The sequence below is a fragment of the Canis lupus genome, chromosome 28, assembly GCF_003254725.2.
Source record: "Canis lupus dingo isolate Sandy chromosome 28, ASM325472v2, whole genome shotgun sequence".
NCBI classification, from domain to species: domain Eukaryota; kingdom Metazoa; phylum Chordata; class Mammalia; order Carnivora; family Canidae; genus Canis; species Canis lupus.
Genome location: NC_064270.1, coordinates 34243830 through 34266488, shown reverse-complemented (window position 1 = coordinate 34266488; position 22659 = coordinate 34243830). Strand labels below are relative to the sequence as shown.

At 44.3% G+C, this 22659-nt stretch overlaps 1 protein-coding gene across 6 annotated transcripts in view; it reads left to right on the top strand.

Annotated features, from left to right (window-relative positions):
• EEF1AKMT2 (EEF1A lysine methyltransferase 2) overlaps positions 1 to 22659 on the top strand; it is a 72982-nt gene that overhangs the window by 21968 nt on the left and 28355 nt on the right. The window contains exons 6-8 of one of the 6 annotated variants that reach the window (XR_007406883.1): positions 1855 to 2042; positions 17501 to 17632; positions 18251 to 18611. Coding sequence is in view for 1 of the 6 variants with exons in the window: in XM_025467567.3 (XP_025323352.1) it covers positions 1855 to 1949 (95 nt within the window). In the remaining 5 variants the exon portion in view is untranslated. Of the gene's footprint in view, positions 1 to 1854; positions 2250 to 11523; positions 12470 to 14209; positions 14488 to 17500; positions 17633 to 18250; positions 18612 to 22659 lie in introns of those variants that run through there. The other 5 variants (XR_007406884.1, XR_007406882.1, XR_007406881.1 and 2 more) reach the window with 5 other exon arrangements.

Sequence of the window (22659 nt, the reverse complement as noted above, 5' to 3'; positions counted from 1 at the left end):
ATTTGCCAGATAGTGGTTCTAATTTGATATCCAAGGAAGCTAACTTTCTTAAAACTACTGAATTAAAATGACTTCAGAAAACTTATTTTACTATGGAAATCATTCAGATTCATTCTGAAAAAGATTGAAAAATATCAATAACCCCAACACAAAAAAGCATATAGGTTAAAATAACTCAATTTGTTACCTATCACTGGAATACAACCACTTTTAAAGATTGGTGTTTTATTTATTAAAATACAAGAACTTCAGTTCTGTAGGGTTAATCCAAGGAGTTTAAAAGACTAGTCCTGGAAAATTCACATAGACAGCTCCATTTTCTCTTGAAAATTTTTATTATGAAGAATTTTAAGCATGTGTAAAATTTCAGAAAACAGGCTTTGTACCCCCGTACTTACCACTGTGGCTCCATTCTCTGGCATTAAAATATATCATGTTATTTAGGCTTGTCCTTCTTTGGAAAAGTTTTCTAATGATCAATTTTAATGAGCATTTTAATTTATAGCTGTTTGTTAAGATTTGGTGAAATTTGATTAAGAATATGAATTAGAATGCATGATGAAACAAAGTATAAAAGACCAGTTGATACAGTGATATATATCCTTTTATATATTTTGCTTGTAAGAGTTATTTCAGCTGAAGCTCAAGGCATAGAAGCTTAGAAAGTGTAGACACCTCCACCTCCCAGGAAAAAAAATCTACCCTCCAAACTAATCCTCCTATCACTTTTCCATGGTTAACTTCTCAGTCTTGCTTGTCTTAAATTTTAAAAACAAAATAAAATAATGTTAAATTTCCATTTTATTTTAAAGATTTTTTTAATTTATTCATGATAGAGAGAGAGAGAGGCAGGCAGAGACACAGGCAGAGGGAGAACCAGGCTCCATGCCAGGAGCCCGACTCGAGACTCGATCCCAGGACTCCAGGAGCGTGCCCTGTGCCAAAGGCAGGCGCTAAACCACTGAGCCACCCAGGGATCCCCCATTTTATTTTATAGTTCAGGAAAATGCCATGTTATCTTATTTTGATCTTTACAAATTCACTGTGAGGTAGGTAGGGGCATTGGTATATGTAACCTCCTTGCATAGAAACTGAGGATCCTGGCAAGCATACCTTCACCTAGTAAGTGGTAGAGTTGGAACTTGAACCCAGGACTTTTGAAGCCACATTAATTTTTAAGTTCCACTGCGCTGCTTTGAAAGTTAATACTTCCTTTTCTTCCCAGATCCTTTATTATTTCAGTCTGGGTCTTGATCTTTGGTTACGAACTCTTTTTTGTTGTGGTAAAATATATGTAAAGTCAGATTTACCGTTTAACCATTTTAAAGTGTACGGTTTTGTGAAGTACGTTCCCAATTGTTCAGCCGCCACCACCACCTATCTCTAGAACTTTTTCATCTTCTACAAATTCATTTTCTTTCCACATTGTTTGACCCTTCTGTATTAAGTACTTTTAAATGTGTGATGTAGATCGAGTTACTCCATATAAAGCAGTCAGGACAGCGCCTGATACCTGGTTAGACCTTGGCACTTGATAGCTGCTTCCTACTAACTACAGCAGGCTGAGGGAGATGTGGAGTGTAAGGGGTCATAGACAGGACATGGGGGAAAGAGGGATGGATAGAGAGCCTCTCTTTTGCAATTTCATTTTGGGATTGTCTGTTCCTTGCTCAGTTTAAAGTGTTAGTGGGTATGCCCCCTCTGTGCACATCCAGTAGAACTGAAAAATTATCCAGTGAAATTCCATCACAACATAATGGTTTCATAAAAGGTTTGCAAGTACATTGTTCATACACATTCCCCTTTACTGTGGGACTGGGTCCCTATTAAAAGTATTTTAATCTTGTCTGACAGGATTTGAACTTTTCGAAGAGTTGCCAACACCCACGTTCAGCTTTGGAGGCAGATCTGGAAACAGTGTAACAGCATTGGTTTTCCAGAAAACATGAGACTTTTCACTGGACAAATTCAGTTAGCTTTATTAAGAAGCTCCACATCAAAGTAAACCTGACACAGAAAATGCAAGTGCAAATAAATGCTTAGTAAGTACACAGGATGCACATGTTGAATAGCTATAATGGGTTGGTAAAAATATGAACATGTGAATGGTTGAGTTTTAGACACCAACTGAGAATCATTTAAAGTTTTCTTTTGTATTTGAAATGTAAATATTTTTCTCTTTGATTAAAACAAATTTCCTGTAACTGTTGAACAAGTAAACTTTAAAGCAGTAAATGAATTTACAGAAAGCATGTATTTTTGGTTTTTGTGCCTTGGTCAAAGTTGAATTGGATATAGCTGCTCATTAAGATTTGACGAAACTACTCCAGGGCCAGAGTAATGAACACCAACTTTCTTAGTGTTTTATTAGACTGTTTATGAAACATAATAAGTATAATATTTTAGATTGGAGGTGGTTATTTAAAAAAAAAACCCAATACCTGGGAAAAATGCCATAGTTTTCATGTGTATAATTAAACAGAATCAGATAAATGTATGAGTTGATCAAGAAATCCTGAGCTTGTGTTTTGCTGCTGATGGCCTTTTATACACTGTGAAGGATAAACAGGAAGTAGGAAAGACAACTAAGAGATCTGTTATTTGGTGTTAAGTTGCATTGTGGTATTAAGTCACTGAATCCACCAAATATCTTCTTCTCAAGGAATGTAATTAATTTATTCCTGCTTCTTCATATCAGAGGGATAGTACTGGGGCACCTGGCTGGTTCTGTTGGTAGAGCATGTGACTCTTGATCTCAGGGTTATGGGTTGGAGCACTACAGTAGATAGATTACTTAAAAATAAAAGAAAAAAAAAAAAAAAAGAGGCTAGTATTGGATGGAGGCAGGATTCTTTGGGTCTGACTAAAACCCATTCTCTTCCTCTGGCATATTCTGCTTCCCAGGTGCTAAGTCTCTGCCTTAATGGCACTTACAGTTCAGTGGGGGAACCAGGACTGGTCCAGAGAAAACACTGTCAGAGGAATTGAGTAGTTGAATTTTCAAAGCTCTGCAGCTCCTTTTTGGTGACAGTGTTGGTCTGTGGACTGTGAGTTAGTGAGTCATCCTTCACTACTTTTCTCCATCTCCCTTTTGTCTTAACAGACTTGCCTAATCAAGAACTGAATAGTGTCATTCTTTTGTGAAAGGGTGGTGTAAGCTATATGTGTGTGTATATATATATAAGCCTTCAGGGACATGAGGACAAAGATGTTTTAGTTAGGACTAATTAGCAAGAGAAACAGTTTACATATTAATGTTTTTGAAGAGATAGGTTAATATATAATGCCATTTTTGTATTTGGGCTGATATTTTCATGTTGGAGCCACAAAACACGTTTTTAAGTGATAAAATTTTTGATGATTTTCAGCATTTTGAATCTCTTGGGTTTTTGTTTGTTTGGCAGATGTTAGTCCAGTAATGAGTAAGTCTAGCATTACCATCCTTTTTCTTTTCTTTTTGTCTCTGAGTGGGGGCAGGGTGGAGGGAAGAGGGGTTTGATTTAGATCAACATTAATCAACTATTAAGATTACTACCTGCCTTGCAAAAGATAACCGAAGACATTTACATAAGCTTTCAACACAAATAACATTGCTTAAAAAGGTTTTATTTTTAAAATGTAAAGGGTGAGATGTTACTTCAAAATATATGTGATTTAAACTTACTAAAAATTGTGTTGATTGAAAAAACTGCGCAAGGGATTTTAAACCACAGAAAAACAGTTTATAATTTATTGAGGAGGTCTGGTCTTTGTTGTGTTTTCATATTATTGTTTCTTGATGTCAAATATGATAATAGTGTAGAAGTACTTTTTTTTAGAATTTTGAGTTGTTATGCATGCTGTTTTAAAGCACCACTCTAACAAAATAGGCTTTCTGTGCCACCAGACTGAGACATTGGGTTTGATTCACTGATAGCTTGGAATGGGCCTTTGTTGAAAAGCTCCTCAAGTCACCCTCGTGGCAGAGTATGTATGTTCCATTTGCAAAGATGAAGGATTTGGGGGGGATCATGGAGCTGTTGCTAAGGTTAGGAGAAGGGATTTGTCATCTCTCCTTTATCAGTTAATCCTGTTGGAAGCCGGCTTCTCAGAGGTTGCAATTAGAACAAATGGAAGGTCCCAAAATGCTAACAGTAAATTAGTATTTTCAAATAATGCCACACTTTAAAAACCAGGCCAGTAAATGGCCCCAAGTTACTGAAGCAAGTCGTAAATATGTGACTATTAAACTGAGTTTTGTTTAAGCACATGACTATGTGGGTAACTGGAAGAAATTATACAGTTATAAAAGGGAGCAGTGAGTTCCATAGTAAGTGCTGGTTTCTCTGCATAAGAAGTTGGAATTGTAATTTTATTTCATCAAAAGACACTCTTATTTTGAGGAAACTTGTTTGAAATGCAAACGAAGTTTCTCTCCAGAGCCTGAAAGGCATTGTTGCTTCTCATTATGATGTTATTGCTGCATAGCCAGCGCTTCTGTGTGTAGGAAGCGTGCGGGCCTGTCCGAAGGGATTTGAGGCTGAATGGGTGGGTTACACCAATTAACAAATAGAAAGTTTTCAGAACATTTTGTTTTAAGCCAGGTGCACAAGTTAGAGTTGCTTTTTGGGACTGGCATTTATGCATATGAGAATCAAACCTGACACTACTCTTGGCAGCTTGACTGAGGCCATTTTAAAATAAGTACAAACTGTCCTTGAATTGATTTTCCCCCCCATTGTAGTAGCAGCAAGTTTGCCTTTCTTCTTCATCTGTGACATGCATGCAGTTTTCTGTTATTGGGGGGGCAGGGGAGAAGGGAGGTAAACACGTGCAAAAGACTTTTAGTCTTTATGTGAATAATGTGTTTCAGTTTACATATTTTTAATTTTCTGTGATACTGTAATTAGAACTCTATGTTGACCTTAATTCACATTCATCTGGAGTGCAGTAGAGAGCTTAATTTTTAAGGTATCTATGGTAGCCTCTAACCTTTGAAATAATTTTCCTTAAATTGATATGCAAAGAAATAGAGTATCCCTGCTTATGTCAATAGACTCTGATTTATGTTTTCTTAAATTATTTTATGTATTTATGCATGCACGTATGTGTCTGGTAGTCCATAATGAAAATATATACAAATGTGAAAACTCAATTGCTCTCCAGGCCAGCATTCTGCTGCTTGGGGAGGCCTGGGTTTGATTTCCTGTTGTTGGCACTGTGAACTAGAGTGTACGTGCTCCAGAGACAGCTTTCTGCTTTGAAAGCAAGAGACCAAGTGTCTTGTGTTCCACAGTAGTAACCTCTTTAGCTAATTGTGTGTGGGGGGGGTGTGTTGATGGGCTCTGAAAGGAGTCTTGTCTAGGACACTTCACTGGAAGGAGGCTGCCCATGACCTAGAGTTTGATTGTGGGAGACCAGGAGCATGGTAGGTTGAAGGACAATTGCTTAGTGGGAAAAAATTAGGAAACCCTTGTCATTTCTCTGTTAGGCTGGAAACAGAGATGTCCTTAGATGAAGGGGGAGCACATGAGCATGTTTTATTAACAGTTAATGGAAGAAAATTAATGCTAATTTATTCTTCATACACACCATGCAATTTGTTGGAAAAGTAAAAGAATAGTTTGAAATTCTTTGGTCAATTGATGGATTCCTATGTTAGGGGCATAGAAATGAAACTCAACATTAAGCAGACAAATACCCAAGCCCACAGGCTACATAAATGCTGAATAAAACCAGCTCTACAATAGAACTCTGAAAAGCGAGGGGTAAGAAGCCTAATGAATGATTGAATATGACCTTAGCAAAATCCCTGGAGTGTTGTTGAAGGATCATTCATTTCCAGCTTAGATGTCAAGATGGGCTCCAGTAACCAGGAAAAAAGAGAGCTTGAGTCAGTACTTACTGAGTTTTAAAAATCTTTACAACTCAGTGCATTAGACTGATCATTAAAAGGGCTTCTCTAACTAAATTTTGAGCTGTCACTGTGTAGACCTGTAGTTTAGGCCCAGGGAAACCAAATTAAAAAGATAGTAATTCGCAAGACATGAATGTATCGATATCCTGCTTTTATGGAGTAGAACTTCAAAAACTGTATGTAGAGGCTGGCATAATGTACTTTTGTCATGCTGATACCATTGTAAGAAAGACTGAGCACCATGAGATCAATTGGACCTTAGAGCATTTGCAAATTACTTGCCCAGTTTATTAGAGGAAGATAGAAAGAAATCAAAATGTACTTTTTTCATTTTTAAGTGGTTCATTCTGAAGAAATGATAAATTCTTTTGTTCTGTTTAAAATACGTGTTATTACTGCATCAGAAAATAAGTATGTTAGAAAATAAGTATGTTAGTGATCTTTATTGTGCATGCTGTCCAGAAGCTTTTTAAGAAAAGCAAATCTAACACATTTGTTTCCCCAAATTCCAAAAAATGTATACATGAACCAGCAATTAGCATATCCTGGATATTATATGAGAAGCTTAGGAAGAAGTATGAAAATACCCCCCATTTGGACAAAGGGACCATTAACTGTATTTCTCATCCTTCATTAACATACTCAGAGATGAAGCAGTTTATTATTCTCCGTGACTATAGCAGAATAGAAGTGCAGTTGGGATGGTCGCCGCTCTCCTGCTATGGCCCTCCACGCTGCTTGTCAAAGATGGGCATACGCAGGGGGAGGGAGCTAAATGTAGAAGAGAGTGGGTGCTGCCAGTGCACGTTTTCTCGTCACCCCTCCTCTAGTATGAAAATGTCAGTCCTTTGTTCCCATCTAATTTTAGTACATCCTGGCTTAAAAAAAAAAAAAAAAAAAAGTTAGGATGCTTTCCAACCATGGAACTTTGAGGGGTGGGGTGGGCGGGGAAAGAGTACAGGAAGGAGCAGTTTACATTCCATATCCGTCTGCCTTTCTGCGACAGCATCTAGCCCCTACTCTGTTGATTCTGGTAATGAAATAAATTTAGATGCACTGAACCAGCAATAATTAAGTTTTCCTTCCATGTCCTCAACAAGAAGTCTAGTTGGAGTCTGAATGGGGAAAATCATAATATGGCATCTAATAGAACATACTGGGCTGAATTAAAGAGCTGTGTACAAGTTTTAGAAGACAGGTCTGAAATCGTGAATGAAAAACTGCATGTTGTCTTATTTAAATGTGACCTTTGAGGCCCATTTGTGATTCAGTGAAACTGCTTTTATGCTCTTGTTTAGAATGAGAGTAATATTTGTTGATTTTTGAGAAGCAATCAAAGGCAAGGTACACAAATCAGAGCTGTTTATTCCTCGTGGAAACCCTCACCGTCTAGAAGGAAAGCTCTGATTTCTTGAAAAGAACCAGTTGGGTCAAAGAATGGATAACATAGTTTGTTCAAGAGATAGGACTGAATTCCATATGGCTTTGTAGTTGAAAGTGCCAACTGTCATGGTTATTATTTAATTAAAAAGTAATTAACCAGATTAAACTATGAGGGGAAATCTACATTCTGGACTTCACTATGAAATAAGTCCATCTTTTCCAGAGGTTTCTTGCTTTAGGTGTTCTGAGGTTTCCTCTTGGAATCTCTCTATGGTAAAGATATTAGAGAGCTACAAGTAAGAGGAATTATTTTGTTACTAAGTCCATTTGATTAATGATTTAATTTGTCATGGGCGGTATCAGATTATTTTCTGAACTTGAAATTTATTTTCGTTCCTTTGATTTTATAGTAACACAGAGTTTAAAAGCTGTTAAGTAATAGAGTAAATATTAAAGAGAAATGATTATTTTTTTAAATACTAAATTTGGGAGATAAAAATGATGGTAATATAGGCAGGGTGCTTTCCTTCTTTGGGCTTCAGTTTTCCTTTCTGTAAAATGAGGGTGTTCAGTAGGTGATATTTAAAGTTCTCCTCTACCCCTCTAGTCAGTTTGGGTTGCCGTTGACCTGGTGGTTTAAACAGCAGAAATTTACTTTTCACTGTCTGGAGACTGGAAAGTCCAAGGTCAAGGTATGAGGAAGGCAGGCTTCATTCTGAGGCCTCTGCTCTTGGCTTGTAGGTGGCTGCTCACCTGGCCTCCCTGTGCATGCTTACAAGGGAGAGAGAGTGTGGGAGCAGGCTCTCATGTGTCTCTTCTTAGAAGGGTGCTGAGTCCATCAGGAGAGCCCCATCCACATGACTTCATGTAACCCTGATTACCTCCCAGAGGCTCTACTTCCAGATATTATCACATTGAGGGTTAGGCCTTCAACATGTGAATTTGGGGGGGCACACAAACATTCAGTCCATAATATCTGCTGAAATTGATCTAAGATGTAGAGAAGGGCTTAATAGATTTTCACTATATACAGGAAGTTTAAATGCTCCAATTAGCTAAATATTGGTTGTTAGGTCTCTTTAGAGTTCTTTTTCTTTTTTAAAGATTTTACTTATTTATTCATGAGAGACACAGAGAGAGAGAGAGAGGCACAGACATGGGCAGAGGGAGAGAAGCAGGCTCCTTTCCATGCAGGGAACCTGACCTGAGACTCGGTCCTGGGTGTCCAGGACTACACCCTGGGCTAAAGGCGGGGCTAAACCGGTAAGCCACCCTGGGCTGCTCCCCCCCCCCCGCCTTTTTTTAAAGATTTTATTTATTTATTCATGAGAGAGACAGAGACACAGGCAGAAGGAGAAGCAGGCTCCATGCAGGGAGCCTGATGTGGGACTCGATCCCGGGACTCCGGGATCACGCCCTGGGCGGAAGACAGGTGCTAAACCATGGAGCCACCCAGGGATCCCCTCTCTTTACAGTTCTTAAAGCAAGGTATCTATGTGTATGAGAAATATATGTACATATAAGACATTTGGAGCGAAAAAATCATGTATTTTTCCATCTAAGATATCTTTGTACATCCATTGGTAAACTTTAGATCTGGGTATTGATTGTCTTTGATATGTATTTTTGATAATTCAGTTTGTATTTGTTTGACCACAGCTATGTTTTATTCAGGAAACTCAGAAATTTACGTCTGATTGTTTGGTCTCCTTCAATTTTACATATAGAAAGATAGAGATCAAGATTGGGCCTAAGGAAACACAAAGGAGTCCTACTCATAGATGACCTCATTTAGAAGTGTAAAGTCCCAGGGTTCTGAGAATTCTACTCTCTCATGCTACACAGAGTCCCATGCTTGAGCAGGTGGTATGTGGTCTGCCCTTCTCAAGCCTTGTAACTATGGGCTCTTGTCTACTTAATCGTGGTTTCCCTTCAGAACTTTTCTTCAAAGCAGTTGGGTGTAATGGAGAGAGAAGCAGTCATGGAGACCTGCTGTATCACCGGATCAGGAATATTAAATGAGAAGAATCAGTGTGAAGCAGCTTAGCATAATTCCTAGCACACACGAGTAACTAGGCTTTTCTCCAAGGACCCTTCTTCCTGTTGCAGCTGATGTATGGACTTGTTTGAGCTTTTACCCCTCAGTACCACTGAATTAATGTATTCAGTTCAACTGTATTCCAAGAGTGTTTAGATGAGGGAAGAGAGGAGGAGTGGTAGACAAGTGAGTAAGAGTATAGCTCCTTCTGGAGTCTCTAGATAGGGCTGGTGCTGAAGCACCTTTTTATTTAGCTAAGAAAACAGGACCGGATAGGATGCCAGATTTTCACTGAATGTTCTTTACGATGTGTTTCAGTGGACTCCTTAAGAATACTCAGGTTTAAGATCATTATCTGTTTACGTGGTAATTATTTAGTAATCAAAGTAGGTCTGGTGGGAAAAATGTTCCTGTGGATGCACTGGAACCGGCTAAGGACGCGGTGCACCTTCCCTCAACAGGTCTGCATGCTAAGGCAGTATTTCCAGTGACATGAAACAAGGTAACTAAGATCAGGTCCCTCAACTAATGAAAACTGAGTTGGAGTTGGGTCTTTCTGGGTATCTAGGAAGCAGTGGGCTAAATTTTTATCATTGATTTCCACCTTGCATCATATAGATTTGATTTCTTTGATCAGTGAGTCATATTTATTTTCCTTGTTTTAAGTTGAGTTAACGGTGCCATTCACAGTGACATTTCAAAGTTTGGTGTTGGATAATACTTTAGTTTATCTGATTTGACCTTAGTTTATACTGGAACTGACTGTATTGTTTGTAATGTACAGTGAATTGATTGTCCTCATCTAGAAAACATTTGGTTTTCAGAATTGTTTATTTAACCTTTTTATTGGTGGGTAGGTGAATATTTCAATGCCTGGGCTGCTTAGTGTGACTAGAGAAATGCTGGCCAGAGCAGTGTCACTTTCTTGAGCTTAAATCTTTGAAATATTTTTAAAAGGTTCTATAGAGAATGAGGTCAGTATGATAATATATGTCTGTAGGATAGACGTAATAAAAGCTTCACTAAAGTTAAGTACTTTAACAGTACTACAATGGGTAAGTGACCTGGTTTTGATCAAGAATTTTTTGTTTGTTTCTTTGTGAAAGTTAAGAGTAAAGTAGTATTTAAAATAGCAAGCTAACTTCTCATATCAGTTCTCCCTTTCAGGTCAGGTGCAGGGTATGTGCATACAAAATAGGCAAGGCTAGTTCCTCAGGGATACGATAAAACAAAACATCTTTGCTTTTGATTAAAATGGAAGGTTGACAAACTGCTGAGGGAAGTTAAGAAATTCAGAGGCTAATATACTCTGGAAGGCACATGTTCTTTTCATACTGCTCCCAGGGATGTTTTACTCTTTGGAGCCAGAGACTGATTTTTTTCTTCTTGATATTTTAAATCCAAAGGATTAAGTCTTTAGATTGGGTATTCAGGCTCTGTGAAATCAAAAACTGTATGTATTTTCACAGTTTCCTTTTTCCCTAATGAAAATGAAATTCACTCTGTTTCATTTTTATGGGGATAGGCAGGATGGCAGTAGCTTTGAGCATATCACTAGGCATGAGTTAAAAATAGATTTTTCTTGAGGCAGTGACTTATATGGTAGATAGTTGACAGGAGAGAAAAATTAAGTTAAATTTTGGGCTTATATTGTAAATACAATATCTAAATTCTAATAAAGGATATATAAGAAAAAAATGGAAATGGTTTTCATTTGAAGGTGATAGCATAAACATTTAGTCTGGGTGTGCTGTTGAAATGTATTCTAGGTAAAACTTAGTGTGTAACAGTATGAAAATACTGTAACTTGTATTTAGCTATGTATTTGGTGGAGTAACTGAGGCCAATGTAGGTTATGGGTGACCAACCATGTTAATAGTGATTGATATTAGAGTACTTCAGCTCAGATCATAAATAGATCAGGGAAAGGTCAAGAATGAATTACGCTTTTCAGTGTTACTATTAAAATAGTAAAATAGGTTTGATAGGTTTTGCATATGCCAGTAACTTTGAATATAGATAGTGAAAAGCCTTCATTATACTTACTTTTGCTTACTTATCATGCATAAACTTTCCAATATGTTTTTTCATGCTTGTGTTTTCTGGTAGCACATAACACCAATAGCTACTATTACCTTGCCAAAAAAAGAAAAAAAAATGTATGTCAAATTGAAATAAGTTTTAACTGTTGCTCTGTTCTTTTTAGCTTACATTACCCAGAGCTCTTCCATCCATGAGTTGCAAGCGTGACATTTGCTGTGTTTTCAGCACCTGCCAACTTGGAAACCAGGGTTTGTGCTCAGGACTTAGGCTTACAACCCACACTTTGTGGTGCACAATGCCGTCCCAGCTGGCATGCTTCGTACCTCAATGGTGCTAGACGTTCGGTTACAAAGCTGTGCAGAGTCACGTGCACTGATTTCAATAGGCATTCCGCTTCGAGCTGTTTTCAACTCTCGTTTTATATCAGAGGAGTTAGATTGGTATCATTAAATTCACTGCATGGTTATTTTTCAATGAAAATAAATTTGTTTTATGTCGTTCTTGAATCAAAAAGTAACTTTGTCTTCAGGAACCAAAGTACCTCTTTTAAAAAGGTGTGTGTTTAGATGTGGGACAGAACTCTCTCTCTCTCTCTGTCTACCTATATGAGAGAGATTCCAGCCAGGGCTATAGTTCATTTTCATCAGTGGAATGGTTTCAGAACACAGTATGAAAAGGACAGAAAGAAAAGAACAGAAGGATTAGTGGGTCATAACATGGTTATGTAGGTAGGGTCGTTAGTTGTAGATGGCTTATATATTTGGGGACAATTACAGAACTCATTTTTCTGAATAAGATCTACATAAGAGATGGTAGATTCAGATTTTCGGTTTTCATCTGTAACCAAAACTTTACATGTTGTCCAGAGAAATGTATTTTGCTAACTTGTTTTCTTTCAGTAGCCAGTTTCTTTGAAAATGCTTCAGGTGGACTTGGTGATGTCTGTCTTCCCATCATCTGTTATAAGCAATTTTAAAAGGTTCTGCTTTGTAAAAGATCTTTTCAGATTTAGAAAGGACAGTGTGAAATGTGAATGACTGGCTTTTAATACAACAGTTGTGACAAAGAGGCAGTGGCTTTTGGAAGCTGAATAAAGGGGTTAATACACACATCTGCATACTGTGCTGTTGGGTGCGATGTATAACAAGTTTGATGTTTGTTTCACTCACTTCATTCTAAAAAGAATACTATATTATTCTCAAAGATAAACTAGTTTATCCTTTTTTTAGTGGGGAGCTCTTTTTTACAGCCATAGGCACACATAGATTTGATGGGTAAAACTGAACAACATTGACTGTACTTGCTTAGACTTCAAAGCTTAGCTCCTTGTTGCTTGAATATCACATTAATTTGATTCTAAAGGCACAAAAATAAAACACCCACTAACTACCTAGGACACTCATTACTACATATCAAAACCCAACCTTTACCCTCCTCTGCATAAATGTGCTTAGGTGAATACTTGATTAGCTTGTTGATACAAGTTATAGTTGGTTACACCCTTTCTTAATAAAATACACCCTTATTGTCTCCTATTGCTTAAGAGCTTTAGGCTTGGAATAGGGGAACTCTTTAGAATAGAGCGATACTCAGTTTAAATTCTCCTAGGCAGTTTTGAGTGGATGGGATTCGTGCCATACGCACAGGCATTCCTCCATTTGGTGTTTCTGCTTTGAGCCGGGCCAGGAGAGCCAGTATTACAGTGCTTTATCTCTGGTTTCATATATTGGTCTCAGAGTGAGACTGTATGCAACCCCTACATTTTATATTTCCCAGGTGTTTGTGTTTACCCAAGTTAGTGTTGTTGGTCAGTGATAATGGAAAAGTTACAAGTGATCATTTTTGGATTATTTATGTATTTATTCCTAAATTGGCTTATGAATTTGTGTTTAGTTGCCTGGTTGTACTCTAAATCTGTTTTTAATTTGGTTTTGACCTTTAAGGATTGAACAAAGGTAGACAGCTTAGCCCCCCACCCCCCGATTGCAGCTTACATTGCTTTACATCCAGAATGCGACTGAGCTTGTATTTACTCTTCTGACTTGAGCAAAGCTCTAATATACCACCTTTCAGGTAGGACTTTTTTTAAAAAATAATGACTATGTAGTATAGCCCCCAAAAGTGGGGGTGTTTAGGATATACAGGGCTTACTGCATAATGTGGGAAGAACCACTTAGTATGGAAGGTTAATTGACACAGGGCTTAATGTATATATCTTTTAGCTTTTGGAGATTCAAATTAAGTCCATGAGAAATAGCCATTCATTGGTTAGTAGCACAGCTCCTTAAGCAGGTATTTTAGTTCTGTGCACTTGCAAGAAAGCCTCAGAACCAGAAAAACAGGCTGCTTTAGGTTGGAAAGGAGGCGTTGCAGCAAAGAGCTTGCCATAACCACAATCCTTGGAATTTTGTGAGACTAAAATCATCCTGAAAGCAACAAGAATCATGATTGCGATAATTGTCTCCAGGCTCTGGATGTGGCCCCCCCCCCCCCCCCCCCCCCCGCCCATTTTGTTTTCTCCCTTGACCCGATGAACTAGTAATTGTAGGAATAAGCTGAATGTTTGCCAGCAGGAGTCACTCTAGGCTTCCTAATAAAAAGTAAATTAAACTTTATTCTTAAAGCTCTCAAAGGCTGAGGTGACACTGTGATAAGATGGCATTAGGGAAGGTATAGGAGGAGCATTCTCAAATTATCCCTTGTGCCTTTCTTTGTTTAACTTAGGGAGCCTTGCTTGGTTCTCGTTCCTTTCAGAATTGGCCCTTGATAAATTCTTTTAAAGCAATGTTTATGGAAAAGGATATCAGTATCTTTGCATTCTGCTTATTAGCTCATTTTGGTTTTTGTAGGACAAATTGGTTACATCCCACATCATCTACTTGAATGAATAGACACCCATCCTTCTCCTGATTGTTGTTCATTGTAATCTTGCAGAAGAAATCACTAGAGTGAGCCGTAGCTGGTGTGAAAGGAGATGTTAGCTCATGGTTTTCTGAAAAAGAATGGGTCCAGTGTGATGAGAAACTGAAATATTTCAGCAACAGCCATGAAATATAATAGTTTCCCAAGTGCATACAAGCTCAAGAAGTTAATTGTCCATTTATGTTTGATACTGGGATTGAAACATTGGATTAAAACCAATTAAATGTTCCTAGAAGCAACAGAAAAAGTTTCCTGATTTATGAATAGACCCATTCAAATGGCGCAGACACAATCCATGTAAAGTAATGAGGTGTTTTGTTTTTTTGGCAAAGGAGAACACAAAACAGGCATAGGGGAGTTCTTTAAAAAAAAAAAAAAAGAAAAGAAAAAAACCTTCTCTTTAAAAATCTCTTTGGATACAAGGTCTATAAAATAACATACACTGGTAGGACGGAGTGATGGGAAATCTAGGGCTTCGCTTCACAAGGGAAACAATCCCCCTCCCCCAGGTGAGCAGTACAATGAAAATACTCTGCTTATTCTATCAGGGTTACATTCCTGAACTTAAGTCAACATCCTAAGTTACAGAACGAAACATGCTCTGCGTCTGCTTAGCAACCACAAATCCTTCCTTCACCAGTTGCATATATTTTGCATGTGGCTTCTGAAGTACACATTCCTTTATTTCGACCAGCGCCTCTAGTTGGGAAACTAGCGCTTTATTTTCCCAAAGTGTGACAAGGCTCGCACAGCCCCCCTCGCTGCCGCCCGGCACGCCGCCGACAAACCTCAAAACCCCACAACCCGGAAGCTGGGCGTCCGAAGTCCACGCGGCCCGGCCCGGCCCGGGGTTTTGTGCCCCGGCTCCTGCGGGGGGCGGGGGCGGGGGCGGGGGCGGCCGCGGGACCCCTGGCTCCGGGCCCGGGCGGTGCGGCGCGGCGCGGCCCGGCCGGCCCGGGGCCCCTTCCCGCGTGCCCTTCCCGCGTCCCGGGGCCTCGCAGGCGCGGGCTCGGCGGGCGGCGGGCGGGCGGCGCGGCGCGGCGCGGCTCGGCTCGGCTCGACTCGGCTCGCAGGACGGCCTCCAGCCCCGCCGGCGGCGCGCCGCGACCCCCCCACTCCCCGCCCACCGGCGGCTGCGCGCACTGCACCCGCGCCCGCCGCCGCCGCCGCCGCCGCCCGGCCCCTGCACGCCGGCCCTGCACGCCCGGCCCCTGCACGCCCGGCCCCTGCACGCCCGGCCCCTGCACGCCGCCGCCGCCGCCAGCCCCGCGGCCGCCCGGGCCCCGCCACGCCGCCGGCGGAGCGCCCGACCCGGACACACGCCTTGCGGGCGGCCGGCCCCACGGCGGCGGCGGGCGCGGCGGGCGCGGGCGGCCCGGCCGGGGCCGGTGAAAGGGACGAGTTGCGAACAGTTCAGGAAGTGACAAGTCGATTTCCTCCTCCCGGGGAGCCGCTCGGTACAAAGCGCTCGGCGCCGGCGGGAGAGCGTGCGCGGCGGCCGTGGCGGTGGCGGCGGCGGTGGCGGCGGCGGCGGCGGCGGCAGCGCGGACCCCAGGCGACCCCGCCGCGCACAGTAAGCGACCGGGCGGCGCGCGGGACCCCGGCGGCCGTGCTGGCCCTGCGTGCCAGGATGCTCATTTTGTTACTTGGAAGTGTCGCCGCTTTCCTTTTTTTTTTTTTCTTTTCTTTTCTTTTCTTTTCTTCCCCCCTGCCTGGTTTCGCGTGGGGTCGGGCGGCTTCTCGGGGCGCTGAGCGTCGGCCCGGGGCGGGCGCGAGACTTGTCAGCGCAGCCGGGGGCGCGGCGGGGCGCGGTCCTGCCTCCGCGGGCTCCGCGCTCCCCCGCGCCGGGACCCGGGGACCCCGGCGCCCCGAAGTTCCCGCACCGTTTGCAGACAACTCTTTTGTTCGCGGAAGTTTGCGTCCGGCACCCCCGGGATGCGGGCGCGCGGCGGCGGGCCCCGCGGCTCCTGGACGGGCCGGGGCGGGGTGGGGGGGGGGGGCGCCTGGCCCGGGGCGGGGGCGGCCGGCGGGGCGGCCGCGGGGGCGGGGTGCGGGGTGCGGGGCGGGCGGAGCGGGGGGCGCCGGCGCGGCTTCGCACATGGCGAGCAGGGCCGCGCTGCACGGGCGCTGCTCGCCTCCCCTTCCTTTCCCGCCGGGAGTGCCTGCTGGCGGGGCCGGGGCGCGCGGGGCGAGGCGCGGGCAGGACCCCCGGAGTTGCTCCCCGGAGTTGCTCCCCGGGGCGTCCCGGGGGACCACGCTGGCGGCGCGGGCCGGGGCGGCGAGGGGGCGGCGAGGCGGCGGCGGGGCGCGCTCTGCTGCTCGGGCCGGTCGCCCCGGGAGCCCCCCGGGGCCGGGCTGCCCGCGTCCGGCCGCCGGGCTCGTTCGCACGCACTGTACTTGGTCCGATGGTGAACAAAGAACAGCGCTTTGCGGCGTTTGATGAATGGGATTCCGCCTCCTATAGGCCACACTCCGAGCCTTCGGTGCGCTGCAGCCCGCGGACCCGGCGGCGGCGGCGGGCGGGCGGGCGGGCGGCCCCTCGGGGGTGCTGCACCCCGGGCCCCCGACCCCGGGGCAGGGCCCGGCCGCCGCCGCCGCCGCCTCGCCTTGCCGCCGCCTCGCCTTGCCGCGGCGGGCGCAGATGGGGCCGGGCCGACGGTGGTTCAACAGGAACAAATGTTTGTTGAATTGTTGGATGGCGGAGACGAGGGGCTGTTCCTATCGACTGCTGCAGGAGCAGGAGCCGGAATGGCATTGTTTATTGGCCTGGGAAGCCGGCGAGCGTCTTGCGCCGCTCGCCTCCGCATTCGCCCGCCTCCAAATGACACACCAGCATGTGGGTTCCCCGCGCTTCCCGCAGGCTGGGAGGGGATCCCGCCCGCTCCAGGCCCTGGGCTCGGTCGAAGGATGTCACCCTGGCGGGAGCGCTTGGGGGGAGGAATGGAGTTAGTAGACCCCGTGAGACTCCCTGTTGCCGATCTGGCCAGACTTTTAGTTTCATTTTAATTTATCCACTTAGCAGTAACTGGTCTCAGTTACAGTTTTGATACTGAGTGGCGGATCTGTGGGGTTTGGGTGTTGTCGGGTGTTGTCGTCGTTCCCACCCCCAGGCTGTGGACAGCTAGATAAACAGAAAACAGCTATTTGTCCCCATTGATAGGCCTGTGTTAGTCTGAGAAGGTTTGACTTTTTTTTTTTTTTTTTTTTTTTGAGCTCAGGACTGGTTGGTGGCCCTTGACCCGGTGTCTGCACTTGGCTAGGATCTGGATGCTGCCAGCCATCCTGCAAAAGGGAGGAGCATGCTGCTCTAGCTCCTAGGATCTAGAAAAGGAAGGAGAGGCTTGGGACAGGTCTGTTCCCACCCCACCCCCCACCCCCATGCCCCTCCAGAGAAGGAGGCGGTTTTAAGACCAGTTCAAATCATTTTGGCCAGGGACTCACTATTCCCCCCCCCTCCCCCGCTCCCCACCACCCCACCCCGGGAGGTGATCTTGATGTGCAATTATTTTAACATTGAAGACAAGTTTTAAATAAAAGCTGGCAGTACTGGTTGTTGCAGAAGTGGACTTGAATTCCTAAGGCTGGCAGGACAAGTAGAGCCTTCCACAATTGTGATTGATAATGTTTGTAGTCAGTTTCTCCCTTCTGTTTTCAATTTAGGGTATGTCGCGCACGTAGTAGCGTGTTGGAAGTTCATGAAGTTCCTTTAGGAAGAGCTTGAAGATGCCTTCTTGTCATCATAGCGGCTCTGCTTCATTGACATTTTATGGGAAGCCCTGTTGTTATTTCTTAGGCTCTTTCTCTCCACATCTTTCATCTTTCTCGGTTCCCCCTGTTGGTTACTTTGCTCTCCCCTGGCTCTGTGGAAGCCTGATGGGCTGGGTGTCCTTTAAGCGGGTTCCGGGGCAGACGCCTGACCCATGCTGGAAGCTCCGTTAGGGCCAGCCTGCCGCTCTCTTCCCCTGCAGGAGACTGGAGAGGAGAGAGTCTTGTACACCCTGGGAGCTGGCAGCAGAGGACGCCTCGGAGCAGCCTGGAGGTGTACCTTTGCAGTGCTCTTAAGCAGTACGCCTTTCTCCGCCCCTGCTTCTTGCAGGGGGCCCTGAAGACTGAGTGCAGGACCCACTGGCGGACTGTTGAGTTGATGTTTTATCTGGGCAAGTGTGACTTTCCTGAACTGCACACCCTATGGAAACTTTTTGTTCTTGCCCTTAAAAAAGCCTGAAATAAGCAAATACTCAGACCAGCACAACTGCCATCATTACCACCACCACGCACACCTCTCTGATGTGTAATAAAAGAGACCTGCAGGCGTAATTTGTTATGTAATATGCTGATAATACAAGTTTCGGTTTTAGATGGAAACCAGATGTGGAGGGGCTCTCTCTTTAATTGATCCAGCAAGGGGGACACGTTAATAGATTAACTAGCTCTTGCAAACCCTGAAGGTGATTTCTTTTCTTTCTTTCTTTTTTTTTTTTTTATTGTGAGGGGAGAATCCTAAACTTGGGGCTTTTTTAAGTCTCCACCTCCCCCACCCCACCCCTACCCCTAGCTTCTTGCTTTACTGCAGCTGTCCTTTTTGTCAGACTCTTCCTCTCTTGAAAGAACCGGTTTGTTGCCAACATGAAGCACATGGCCGGGTCTGGCTGGGCTCAGCGCAGCTTAACTCTGCTGGGCTCCACGCTCCTCCTCGCCTTGTCCAGCTGCTGCCCTGTCCTCCACCCTACAAAACAGGGCCTGGCTGAGGGACTTGCGTGCTGCAAGGAATGTTGACTGGCCTCCCTCAACTCCTTTCTGAAATGTCTGATCATCCAGGGAGAGTTGCTGTTTAAACTTGCCCGGTGAATACACTTTCCAAAATCATTGACTCTCCTTCTCTGATTAATTTCTGTGTTTGTTTCCTGCCTAACTTTACGAGGGTTCTTTCTACATGGCTGAGTCACCTTTATTATGGCCCAGGGTCGGGGACTGCACTGTAATAGCTGACCCCATTAACAGCAGTTTCATTGCGTGCTGGGATGTGAGCTTTGGAAACAAACCCACAGGCTTAGATACGCTGATGTGCCCGGAGACTTGCTTAGAAAATTTTTGTTTTAGCGCAGTTTACATTAACATGATTAATGATCGCGCCACTGAAAAGTCTATATTCAAAAGCAATTTACCGTTCCCTAGGGTTCTTCTTATGGTGAAGTAATTTTCTTTGCCAAACAACTTTGTTTTAAGGTAATTTCTTCTTTGATGTTTAATCCAAACCTCCTGTGCACACAGTTTTGGATCAAGGCTTGGGCTTCGAAAATTGCGGGTTGTGGTTTTGGTGGTGCCTGTCTAACCTTCCTGAACTCGGGTCGGAGGGCACCCGGATTCTTGATTTAGGAAAGCCCTCTGAGATCCTAAGCAGCGGCAGAGTCAGTGCTGGGCTGATCAGGACCGGAGGAAATCTTGCAGGGGAAACTTGGCTTTGGGGTGTCTTGGAGGAGGGATGTAAGGAGGCTGGAGCTGAGGACAAGATTTTTTTTTTTTTTTTCTCTTCCTTGCATCAACTGGAGATACTTGAGCTTTTTCAAAAAACAGAGACGTCTTTGCTTCAGCCACCTCCTCCTCCTCCTCCTCCTCCTTTTCTTCTCCTTCTTCTTCTTTTTTTTTTTTTTTTGTTAAATGTGGGTGATTGAGAGGGGAAATGCTGATGGGTGGGTCTGAAAGCAGCCTTAGGAACCCGAGAAAATAAAAACACATTTGAAGGACTCTGGAAGATTTTGCATTTCAAAGGGTCTACCTTGTAGAATTTCACATCACGTCAGGGGTTATGGAGAAGTGTGACAGGCACCCCCGCTTCGTTAACGGTCCTGCCCCTCTCCTGCTGTGGGGGCTGCAGGGGAAGCTGTCTTTTGCAGGGGGGCGGGGTGGGGGCCATTTGGCCAGACAGCGCAGGAAGATCTCGGAAACAACAGTGCTCCTTAGGCATCTGTAGTCCCTGGAGGGACTTTTTCCATGGGGCCGCTCTCAGGAGGTAAAAGCAAATCATGTTGCTAAACAGCCCATTTGACCCCAGAATGCAGGGGCAGGCCAACTCCTGACTGCACTTGCTCTTTTCCTTCGCTTGTGAAACAAAGAAACAGATTCTCCTCCTGCACTGGTATAATGTGGTTCCCTAGTTCCCAAGATTCAGGACCATGAAAAGTTGGGCGCAGCAGGCTTCAGCCCAAATAGGTGTGGATTGTTCAAAGAATAATAGCAGTGCCCACTGGTTATTGAAGGCCCACCCTGGGCCAGGGGCTTTGCATACGCTCTCTAATTTTCAAAGCATTCCTGCAGTTACAGCTAAAGAAAGAAATTGAGTCTCGGAGAGGCCAAGTAACTGGCCTCAGGCCACACAGCTGCTAGGCCTGGAGGCTGGTAGTTCTATCCTACTCTCTCTCACTTCAGAGCCTGGTTGTTTTGCACACGCAGGCTATGGGTTGGTGTGTTCGAAAGATAGAGGCACTAAGTTCTGTTTAATCTCAAAGCATAAATTTTGTTTAGTCTTGTTAACACCACAGGGAAACTTAGAAATTTTGACTACCTCTTTCCCTCCCTCCTCCTTTTCCTACAGCTTTAAAAAAACTTTTTTTTTTTTTTTTTTTTTTTTTTAAAGGAGGGCTCGGGGGATCCCTGGATGGCTCAGCTGTTTAGCGCCTGCCTTTGACCCAGGGCGTGGTCCTGGGACCTGGGATCTAGTCCCTCCTTGGGCTCCCTGCATGGAGCCTGCTTCTCTCTCTGCCTGTGTCTCTGCCTGTCTCTCTGTGTCTCTCATGAATAAATAAATAAGATCTTTAAAAAAATAAATAAATAAATAAATAAAGGAGGGTTGGATTCTAGGTCTACCATAGGACCAAAGACAGTGCCTGAGTTCTGAAGACTGAGAAGTTTTGCTTCATCCTTACAGAAGACAGACTCACAAGAAAATACAGTTATTCTTGGTGACCTTCTAGGGGAAATGGGAAATAAATCTGGCAGCCCAGAAGAAGCATCCCCATTTATTCAGATTCCATTTTCCATTCAAAGAGATTGTTAAAAGGGTTTCCAGTGTGGTTGGGTTTTTTGGTTTTTTGGTTTTTGTTTTTGTTTTGTTTTTTTTTGCTTTTGTAATTCGGATCCCTCAAAGTAAATCATTTTGTGGTGTTTGCCACCCCAGGTTTGTGTAATAACACGTTTTGTTTACATGCCCAAAGTAATCAAATAACTAAACTCAATTGTACAGACTCCAGTGTGTGGGAATTTGGTATGCCCTAGCTCGGGCTGGGCAGAGGCCCTGCATTCTGTCTCAGACTGATGGCCCTTCGAAGGTTGATCCTGGTTTGGGGGTGGAGGTGGAGTGGGTGGTGTTTATGTCCAGCAAGGCCTGCCTGGTGGATCTCCTGCCCTTTCTGCTCCTAAAGAGTTTGTGGGAGATAGCTGGGCCCTCTGTGCCGAGATTTGAGACTCCAGAGCAGTTATTCTGAACCTTGGCTGCACATTATAATCACCTGGAGAGATTTAAAAGAAAAAAAGCCTGATGCCCAGGCTGCATCCCGGACCAGTTACATCAGAATCTTGGAGAGAAGGGGTAGGACGCAGCATTGGTATTTTTAAAGCTTCTGAGTTGATCCTGTTGTGCATCCAGGACGGAGGAATGAGGGCTGGAATAGACCCCATGCATACCTCTTTTCCCTCACGGACCTTCCTCTTCAGGATTGGAATAAACCTACTGGGATTTTCCGTTGTTGCCATGTCTCGGTGAAGGAGAATCTGAAAGGTACCCACCTCTGGGCGAAGTGCCTGCTGTAGACATCATCCAGGTGGTTCCTCTTTCTGCTGGGCCAGGTCTTGGGTGTGCCTTCCTGCACAGGATTTGGTACAACCCCTCCGAGCCACCACCTTTCTGGAACAGAGAGTGCCGGTTTTATTCAGCTTGTTGCCTCAGGGTAGTTCTAATATGGGGGAGGGGGGCCCTGCCTCCCCACCATCTCTCTGATCTTTTCAGCTTCTTGTTCCTTCTGCAGGTTTGGCACATGGTGATCCTCTGGGGTTCAGGGGAGGGAAGGTGCAGTCTGGGTCCTGGCCATGTCTTGGTGATTCTCAGCAGTTATTCCTTTTCTCCTCAGTCTACAGCAACTGTCACAGTGTCTAGTCACCTGTTTTTTTTTTTGTTTTTTTTTTTTTAAAGATTTCACTTATTTATTCATGAGAGACACAGAGAGGGGCAGAGACACAGGCAGAGGGAGAAGCAGGCTCCCTGCGGGGAAACCAATGTGGGACTCGATCCTGGGCCCCCGGATCACGACCTGAGCCGAAGGCAGGCACTCAACCACTGAGCCACCCAGCCGTCCCTCTAGCCACCTGGTTGTACCCAACTGCT